General features: G+C 34.1%; 1 protein-coding gene across 1 annotated transcript; it reads left to right on the plus strand.

Moving 5' to 3' along the window:
• The first annotated feature begins 3228 nt into the window (after window positions 1–3228).
• On the plus strand, window positions 3229–6008 carry LOC112738150 (uncharacterized). Its single transcript, XM_025788466.3, has 6 exons — window positions 3229–3561; window positions 3664–3998; window positions 4084–4452; window positions 4528–4896; window positions 5094–5308; window positions 5495–6008. Exons 1-6 carry the CDS (start codon window positions 3383–3385, stop codon window positions 5732–5734), a joined length of 1707 nt encoding a protein of 568 aa, XP_025644251.1. The 5' UTR covers window positions 3229–3382; the 3' UTR covers window positions 5735–6008.
• The last annotated feature ends 4967 nt before the right edge of the window (window positions 6009–10975 follow it).

A 10975-nucleotide genomic window follows, 5' to 3' on the forward strand; every position in this document is an offset into this window, starting at 1 on the left:
TAGTAAACCTTTCCACTTCACCTAGATCAACTATTTTGTCAGCAACTTTCGATCCAATCAAATCCAATTCCTTTCCCTTCTCGGCCTCAATCTTGATTCTTCTTTTCTTAATAATAACTCTCTTCCGAGGAGATGGTCGGTTCACCTCAGCTCATCCCTCAGCTTTGATGTTACTCATCGACCTTTTTTTTTCCACAATTTTTACCTTAAACAAGGCACGCAAACTGCTCGCCATAATCTTTGGTGCTTTCTCGCCTGAAAAATTCACCATGATACAAATTAATAAAAATTCCCAAACACATTATCAGCAAAATTAACTTTTCACATTTTTACCTATATATTCAGCTACAACATCCCTATCAGTATCTCATTCAAGTAACACCGCCACAGACAACAACCTAGAAGATAAAATACTATTTACTAAAAATTTCACAATCATCTAATCCTTATATTTTATTCTCTCTATACCTAATATTTGTTGTGGAGTAGGATATCGATAAAGCGAAAACTTCTCTAGCAAATATCCATCTACATAGAAAGAAAATTCATCTTCGATTGACTTCACTTTTATATATATAACTTTAAATCCCTTAAAAAATGACCTATACAAACTAAATATAGTTCGATTTGGAGCACTAGTGAAATTCAACCATACTCCTTTCTTCACCCCTTTCGCCTGAAACAAGAAAAAAAATACTTTTAAGGAGGGCTCCAATTTCAGATACTCCATAAGTATCTCAAACCCTCTTACAAACGCCCACGCATGCAGGTATAATTGAGATGGTGATGTAGGTACAATTGAGATGGTGCACATCTCAATTGAATCAGCATACAATACTCAAACACAGTGAACAAAAATTTCACCCCATAATTCAACAAAAATACATATATACATGTAAAAAAATTCATACCCTTCACCCTCTGTGGAAGACTTTTTTTATGCACTATAGGATCAAACTCAACTTTTAAATTTTCTCCACCTCTAATCCATCCAAATTTCTCCAACTGCGCCACACTCTCTTCATCACCAAACCATGATAAATACTTTTTTACTGAATCGACGAGCCATGAGTATGGGTCTTTGTTACCTGGAATATATTCCTTATCTACAATCTCGTCCCCTTCACTTTTCTCTTTTTCCTTCTTTTTACCTATTTCTATTTAAACACACATAAACCACAAAATTAGATATAGATAAAAAACGAGAAGAAAAAAACTGAGTAACACAAGAGAATATAACTCTATTAATATTTTCTACTCATCTTCTAAATATTTTCAGCAAACTTCAAAGAACCTATTAAGTGCCCACAAAGTGCAAAACCTTTAGAAATGAGACAAACTTCAAGTAAACATCAATTAAAAAAATGAATGACTAAGGAGCAACCATTCCACTTTTTAACATTCTATTACCATTGATCTCTTCCCCTAGCATAGAAAACCAATTTCAATTCTTACAAATATATTTTCAAGTAAAGTTGGTTGAGCTTGTGATTTTTTTTTCCTCTATTTTTTTCAGAAAATCGATTTATAATTCAAGTATTCATTCAAAAGTTCAACATGTTTCATTAAAAAAGATTTTAAGATAAAATTGGGGGTTGTGATCTATCAGTCATAATCTAGTCTGAATTCACCTATAAATTGAGATTTGAATAAAATAAATAAAACGTGTCTTTATAAATGTTTACTGCTGACGTTTTGTAAAACCGACGTATACCTCATCAGATAAAGACAAACTCAACTTTAGACAAGACGAATTGTACATTCTCTGAGGCTTACTATGAAGAAACATAACGTATAACTGTTCGTTGTTCCGAGATTTTTCTCCGATACAACTGAGTTATAATGACCGGTATTCTTCCGTCGTGATTAAGAGTTGAAAATAACACTGACGCCGAGAGATAGGGTCATACATGATACACCTAACCGATCCCCTTATCTTCACTTGAAATGTAAAGTTTAAGTTGTGCGGACCAACAAATAAGTTGGCGAAATAATAATACATATATTATCCAATTATTCTTTGGGGACAAAATCTATGCTTCAATCTGCAATCTTAGTAACCACGTTAAAGACAAGGATCAATTAAAGACGAATGATTGCTACGAGAATTTGCAATTGACACATCATCAGCAAACACAATAATAATAATCTTTTTTATAAATATAATTAAAAGGCTCTTTATTCCTCCACTAGGTAAAGAATATAATATATATAACTCCTGGGAGAGACATCCATGTATAAAACTCTTTCCCGTTATTCATGGTTATTCAAGATGCATGCACGCCCAGTGAGTACATTATATGATCTGTTAGTTCTAGTTATTAAAAATAATATAATATATTTAATAAAAATATTATTTGTATATCAATATAATATGTATTTTATATCAATAATTAATTTTAATGATTAATTTTAGTGTAGACCTAATATAGTGGTATATTCAAATATATATTTTCTCGAACAATGTTTTGTAATTCTTTATATAAAGTGAAGTTTCTATGTTTGCTTATGCGTGTGGCTTGGTTTTAGTCTCTTCTTTTTTTTGGCTTTTGTTTCTTTACGTAATTTCACAAGCATTCATATATATATAGAGGAGAAGAAAAAGGACCCTCTTGGCATACTATAGGATTTTCTGCGTTATACATACACCACAAAACAACACTTACGTTCTTTCCATGAAAAGTATAATATCAAAGATTCCTCCATAATGTGATCTCACTTAGCTTTCTTCTTTCTCAAGTATCTCTTGTAAATTAATATCGCAACTATATATGTTTAAGCCAACGGTTTATTATTGTTTAATTAATAACTGTTACGGAATAATGAGATACTTCTACTTTCTAATATAAATTTGGATAATATTTAAAAAAAAATAGATAAATACATCAAAAAATTATGTTATATAAATTCACATTCTAATAGATAAAATAAATTGAACAGTCTCATCTACTTACAAATATACTTAAAATTTATGTAAAATTACTTTAAAACAATGTTACATGATCAATCAAACTTATTATTTTTAACCAATATTTGGCCAATATTAAAAAAATTCTAAATCTAAAATTTTAAATTCTAAATTCTAATATTAATAAAAAAATCCAAAAAACATTTCTCATTACTAGTTAAAATGGAGGATTCCAATGTGTACCATTGATATTCAAGCTAAGGCTGATGATGATTGGGAACATGATGAGGGTATAAACATTATGAATGAGATATTATAGTGAGAGTAATGGTTTGTAAGAGTAAGACCATGTTGGCGAAGAAGCATACATACACGTTACTAAAGCAAGCGAAGACTACTTTTCTATGAGGACATACTTTGCCATCAGTGTCTTAATTACTTTGTTGTCCGAAGCAATTATTAACGACAAAGAAAATGACATGTTCCAAAGAAGAACTTCTTCTTAGAGTCTTCAATTATGCCTCAGGCTATTTCCATCTTCTCCTCAACCATGTCTCAGTCTCTTTTCAGCTTCTCTTCCTCTTCCTCTTTTCCCTTGCTATTTTTCTCCTCACCTTCTCAACCTTCACTGGCAGATTCCCCTTAATCCAAAGGTCTTGTTAGTTCCACCTGCATGCTCTTGTTTTTCTTGTTATTTATATATATCCCTTTTATCCTACGCATTCTTACACGTTCCTATTAAAATAATGTTGCAGAGATCAGCAATATGAATATGTGTTTTCTGAAGACGACGAAGAAGAAGAAGCGCAACAAGGATATGGTCACCATGCTGAGAAGGTGAGAGATCATGTAGCAGCATCATCTGCAGACTCAATCCATGGCAGGGAAACCCTTTTGTTTGAGGAGCCTCAGAAAAAGCAGCATTGTTCTCATTCTGAAGAGTTTGCAACCCCCCGAGAGAGCTTGAATGAACAAGACTCAGAATTTATAGGAAGAAATGCTGATTCTGTTTCAAACTCTGTCTCATTTGCAAGCAGACCAACCTCTACTATCACCATGAACACATATAAATGTAACAAAAACTCCCAAGGTATATCTTAATTTCACACATCATTCCACACTCACAATCTCACATTTGTGCTTCATCTCTGATGCTACAATGTTACTTTCAGCAGATGAACGTGTTTGTGTTGGAAGAACAATAAAGAATAAGAAGGTGCAGGAGGCAAAGCTCACCAGGGATGATAGGTTCTTTATTTTTGATCCAACCCATCAGTTCCAAGATAAGAAGCTGACTATTCAAGATAAGCATCATGATGATGATGATGATGGTGATTCGTGCATTGATGGTTCTAGTTCTACACCTAGGGTCTCCTCTGAATGGAGGAGCTCCATTCATTTCAAGGATTCTGAGACAGAAGAAGCATTGTCTTCATCATCTAGAAGAAGTTGCCCCAAGTGGGAATCATATACTTTGTTCCAAAAATATGATGAAGAAATGTCCCTCTTAGACAGAATTAGTGCACAGAAACTTGAGGAAACAGGTAACAATACATCATCCATAATTATTAAATTTATAGGGTTTAATTCATTAACATAGTTGCCTAATCCATCTTCAGAGTATTTAAGATCCATGGAAGCCTCTCCAAGATCAATTTCAGAGCGTATTGCATCAAGTGTGAAGAAGAAAGCAGGTGATATAGGTCACAATAACCCATATGGTGAACTAGAGGCCGCTTATGTTGCACAGATTTGCTTAACATGGGAAGCTCTTAATTGGAACTACAAAAACTTTGAATCGAAACACGGCTGGCGCCACGAGGCTGATAGCGGTTGTCCTGCCAGCACAGCACAGCAATTCCAGCAATTTCAGGTATTGCTGCAGAGATACATTGAGAATGAGCCCTTTGAACATGGCAGAAGACCAGAGATTTATGCTAGGATGAGGCTCTTGGCACCAAAATTGCTTCTAGTCCCACAATGTCCAGGTATATATGATAGTATCTAGATTAATTTTAACTTAACTCAAATATGTTATATGCATGCCAAAAATCAGTTTTTATGTATTTGTATATAAATATACATATAATTTAACTCTAGCGGTTGATTCTGGTATTCATCTAGCATGATTGAATTTAATTTAATAGTTAAATTAAAGAAGAATTGTTTTGATTGAAAATGAAAGATTGGGAGAATGATGAAAAGCATGGGGGTATGGAGAGTAGAATATCATCAGCGTCATTCCTGAAGATAATGGAGGATGGGATCCGAACATTCATGAAGTTTTTAAAGGCTGACAAAGAGAAACCGTGTCAGATGGTGGCTGCTTACTTTTGGAGAAATCGGAGAATCACGGTTGATCCAACACTCCTCCGCCTAATCAAGAAAGTTAATCAAAAGGCAAGTTCCCAATTCTAAATTCAATTAATTAATATGATATATTGCATTAAAATTAAGTTACGAAATCAGTTATCTATATAGAATATGAGTTAAATGTCACATCATATGTTTATACACAAATTTTGTGCATATAATATTTTACATAATCAAACAAGTGCTAACGTATAAGATGTAAGCAAGGTTCAGAAGAGGAAGAAGGTGAAGGATGCTGGGTTGAGGAGGAGAAAGCTTAGAAAGGGTGAAGAAGAAGAGATGGATGTGTTAATGGCAATGATAGACTTGAAGGTGGTGTCGAGGGTGCTGAGAATGAAGGAGTTGAGCGAAGCGCAGTTGCATTGGTGTGAACACAAGATGAGCAAAGTTAGAATCGTCGCAGGGAAGCTTCAAACAGATTATTCCACTCCACTTTTCTTCCCTTCAATCTAATCCATGCAAACCAAGTGACACAAATTTAATTTAACCAACACTAGCTTTTAGTTTTGTCTACTTTTGATTTGATCTGCATCAAAAGAAGATTAAGAGAATAAATAAGTTACAGTTACACATAGACAATTAGGCAGGTAGAATAAAGCAGTAGTAAGCCTTGGAGGCCGAAACAGTTGATACACAATAAAATTGTAATTTTGTTATATTATTAGCTTCAATAACAACATCACTTGTCCTTATAAAGAAATAGAATAATATATCACTTGCACAGTCATCGCATCTTTTATATATAGTTTTCTGTTCGGAGGGGGTAACATGTATTTTTAACCCGTTTCCTTTTTGTTTTATCCACTTCACTGATTTTATTTTGTTTTATTAAAAAGTAATCACTATGATTAACTGTGAACACCTCTTAATCACTAAAAAGAAGAATTGTATTTTATTTTCTGCGAAAAACAAACCTAACTGAAATACAGATATTTTTTCTGCTTGTGTACTTATGTGAGCAGTTTTGTTAAAAAAATTTATCCTTTTTAAGTAGATGAATAAATTTTTCTTATTTATTATGTTCACAGCCTTTTCTCTGTTGGGAATGGAAAAGTATATGGAACCAAAATGTGACCAGCCAAAAAGTAAACAAAATCGTTTAATTAAAATCATTTCTTGAATAATATGTTTGAAAACCGCTTCTGAGATCACGGAGCACAAACCAAAACCCAATTTTTCATGGAACCCAAACACATTTTGGCTGATTTTTGGCTGATATGCTTTTGGTTCCCTAATTGTTCTCTTTGGGAATTTATGTTCACAACTTGAAAAATATAAGTTTCTTTCTAGTTTTTTGGGGTCATACATTGCGCCTTCTACCAATATGGGCTCAGAATCGGCATTTATAGTGTCCAACTTTTTTTTGTTCATCTTTTTATTCATTGCTATCCAATTTGAAAACATCATACAGTTTTATACCAAAATGTAAAAAGCATAATAGCCGAAAATGCCTATAATTTAATACGAATTTTTTTGGTCTATTTGTGGCCATTTTGTAATTCTGAAATGTTGGGCAGCTAAGTTTTTAAATAACGAAATGTAACCAAATTTTGTTATACTTGTTCTGCATCTTCTTTTTTTGAGTCTTCTATCTCTTTTATTTGTATATTTTTAAAAATTTTATGAAACATATGTGAAAAAAAGAAGTGAGACTAGAAAAAATAAGAAGAAAATGTATAAGAAAGAAAGAAAAAAAGAATTTTTTATGCCAAATATAGAAAATTTGGGACGCTAAATAAAATCTGTTTAGATAAACATGCAAATTTTTTAAGAAAAACATAAGAAACGAACACAGAAATTTATTGATGATAGTACGAAAATTTATAATGATAAAAAATAAATTTTTTTTAAGATAAACAAACAATTGTTTTAAAAAGAAACATACATAGGAAGCAAACACATTTTTTTTTCCCGATAAACACATAAATTTTATGACAATAAACACATTTTGAAGGCAAACAAACAAATTGATGGTTTCAGTGGCTAAGAGAAGGGGGGTTGAATCTTAGCCCCCTTTTTCGATGCTAACACTTGCTGACCTTCAGAGAAGACTTTTCTGTTTTTGCTCGTCACTGGACACGAGCAACTTTGTTTTGTCTCGTCCCTTGCCACGAGACTTTTCTTTTTGTCTCGTCACTTGGCACGAGATAATATTAGTTTTTGCTCCTGTGCAGTAGAAATAGAAATGTAGGAGAGAAGAGTTGAAGATTACACCCAGATATATCCTGGTTCAGCTGCTAAGTGCAGTGCAGCCTACATCCAGTCTCCATCACAAACATGATGGAATTTCACTATAATCAATCTGATTACAACTTGTAAAGTGCTAACCCAACTTACAAGGGGATTCCCACAGAATCATGAAACACAACATAGATGAACAAAGGAACTCTAAGACATCTATGGCTTTTTCCTTTAATTTTGCACTCTCTGCCTTTTTCCGCTCTATGGCTTTTTCATACAAACCTCACTGTTTGCCTTTTACCATGAGACTCAAGACATGACAAAATTAAACAGAAAAATACAAAACTGAATACATTGAAGGAGAAGAAAAAAAACTGTTAGCTCAGGTAGCTCTGAGAACTCTGTGCCTTGCACTCTCAAATTTTCTCCTTGCTTCAAACAGTGACTGTCCACCCTTAATATAGAAGAGGGGAGCCTCCACTTATTGAAGCCAAAACCGAACCAACTTCTTCCTCCTTCAACAAAACCGGTTCGGCCACATAGAGAGAGAAGAGATAACCATGCATTAACCAACATGCAATTACCTCTAGTCCTTTCTTGATCATCACCCTTCATCAATCCGAGCTCTCCATCCTTGGCTTGCTCTCCAAGATGGAATTCTGGCCCTTGATGCTTCATGATGATGATGACTTCATCTGCTTCAATCTCTGCCTTCAACCATCACTTCGCCACTCTAGCTACTCCCTGTGGTGGTTGAGCAGAATCAAAGACAAGCCATGCTTCAAGAATCTCCCTTGCTGGCCGAGATCTTTTTCTTCCTTTTTGAGCATGCAAAGCTCAAGATAACCTCACCAAATCTAACCACATTTGGTAAGTATCTTAGCCACAGCTCATTTTTATTTTAGTATGTTTTCTTGCCATCATTAGCTTGATGGTCTTGATGCATGCAACTTCATTTCGGTAGCTCCATGTAGCTTCCATGGCTTCCTTTATTTTCTGGATATTGACCGAAAAGAAGAGAGAGATGAGAGAAAATAAACAGCTTGAAACAAAAGCAATTCAAATGTAATAAACCAATTAGTTGGTGAAAGTTGCTTTTACTTCCCTAGCTTAGAGTGGCATGTAGTCATTACACCCATCAATCAATTCAGATGAACTTTTCTCTCTCATGTTCCCCATGCATTAATTAACAATGTAATAGATTTTGAAATCCATCACATGGTTAAGGCTTGGTTCCGTTGGAAGCACTTTGCTTTCACTTTTCTTTGGTTTCGGACCAAGGTAGGAACCATTCATCACTTAATAGAATTTGGGCTTGTAACATTGAAATTAAAATTGGCCCATTTGGTTAACATTTGCTTTCCTGATGAGTTGTGTAGCGGATCAAGCATAGGAAGCATTCATCAAAGTTAAGTATGGGCTTGGTTATAATATCATTGAGTTTGGCCCATTAAAACAACAATTCAGCCATTTGATAGGAAACTTGTAGCAAGGCTGATTTTTTGATTTGGGCTAGCAACATCTTTATTTTCCGGCCCAAGATGAAATCTACACAACAAAATTATTAATTAAGCAAATATGAATTAAGATTAAATTAATAATTTTGTAATTAAATATTTTAATAATGTTTGATCATCATCAAATTTAAACAAGAGTTTTCCAAACTCATCAATCTCCCCCTTGATGACAAACACTATTAAAATTGAAATGGAAAGAAATTTGGAGATAGAGTAAAGAATACTCCCTTTGAATTTGAATTTCTCCCCCTTTCTAAATGTCACATTGCTCCCCCTTGATGTATGCTTATTTTACCATGGGAAGCACTAACCTGTAACATTTTAAATCAAGCTACAAGCAACAATGTTATTTAGCATGTTTTATGATGCTAAATGCTTGATTTATGAGCAGTTTTAATTGATAATCAAAACTCATTTGATATCATAAACTGATTTACTGCTCAAACTATTTCATACAAAAAATATCAAAATGTTTTTCAAATCCTTTCCTCTTAAAGATATCAGAGCAAAACAAAATGATGGAAAAGTATTTGAGCAACCAAACAGGGCAGTTTTATTACATAGTTTAAAGGAACTGCCAAAAATAAGTTTTCAATATAACAAGTTTTATCAATGATTAATCAACAGCTGGGCTTCTCATTAAATCTAACATAATTATAAACCAAATGCCAAATGACAATTAACTAATCATGATAGACTAAGAACAGTTTTGAACAACAAATGCAATATCAACATGCATTCTTTGATCAAGGGTGATCATGAATTTTCAATTTGAAAATTTCAACCCCTGTTCCCTTGTTTTTCAGCAGCCCCTGTTTCGTTCCAATTTCAATTTTGGAACCTTAAATTCCTCCCCCTTTTGTCATCATGGGGGCACCTGCACAAAACATTGTTATAGAAAACAGAATATGCCATATAACAGTCCAAAACATAATCAAATGGTGTCATCAAAGTATCACCTAGGTAGCTATTGTCAATTGCAACCTTAACAAAAAACAAAAGAGCTAATTGAGCCAAATTGTGCCAATATCAAATAGTAACCAGAAAATTAATCATCAAAGAGATTAAAGTAAGGTTCCTCCTCGGCACCATCACTGCCAGCTTCTTTTTCAAGACTTTCCAACATAAGACTGACCCTCTCTTGACATTTCTTCCATGCCAATTCATTCTCATAAGCAAGTTTGCGGGCAGACTTGTGAAATTGAACCATGAGATCGGACATATTGGTGAATTCTGTGAGAATTTCTCTGAGGGAACCAGTCGTCTTTGAGGATTCTGGACGGCCTTCAAAGTCATCATCAGATTTCTTTCCTCTTTTTGCAGCTCCGCCTGCTCTAATCATGGAAACACGGTTCTCTACATCCTCATTGGTTAAATCTACCTTAAAGTACTCAAAAATACATGTAAGAAACATTCCATAAGGTAGATTGGCCTTTTTTGTACTTTTCACAGACTCCCACATGTGACGAATCATAATATAGCTAAATGAAATAGGAGTTGAAGTAACTAAAGCAAATATTATGAGACAATCAGATACAGTTACCCTGTTGTGAGAACCACTTTGAGGAGTGAGAATGTGAGTTATGATGCGATGCAGCAGAGAGTTAGTTGGACCCAAAGCCTTATGAGTCGGAACAGTTCCATCTAGGCCAGACAGATTTTCACAGATTTGATGAATCACTTGCTTGTATGTAACTCCCACATGTGAGTCCCATTTATCACTCATATAAACCTTTGGCCCTTCATCAATGTATCCAAGGGCAAAAGAGATTGTTTCAGAATCCAATATGATTTGAACCCGTTTCACATAAGAGTGAAGGCTGCCATCAATAAACCTTAGATTTGCATAGAATTGCCTAACCAGCCCTGGGTACACCATTTTATGAATATGAAGCAGAGGTGACCATTTAAGACCTTCAAACATGGGCTGTAAATCGAGTCCTTTGGATGCCAGAGATTTTAGATTCACTAGATAAGAGAGACACAAATGCCGTTT

Source organism: Arachis hypogaea, chromosome 13, assembly GCF_003086295.3.
Source record: "Arachis hypogaea cultivar Tifrunner chromosome 13, arahy.Tifrunner.gnm2.J5K5, whole genome shotgun sequence".
Taxonomy (NCBI): domain Eukaryota; kingdom Viridiplantae; phylum Streptophyta; class Magnoliopsida; order Fabales; family Fabaceae; genus Arachis; species Arachis hypogaea.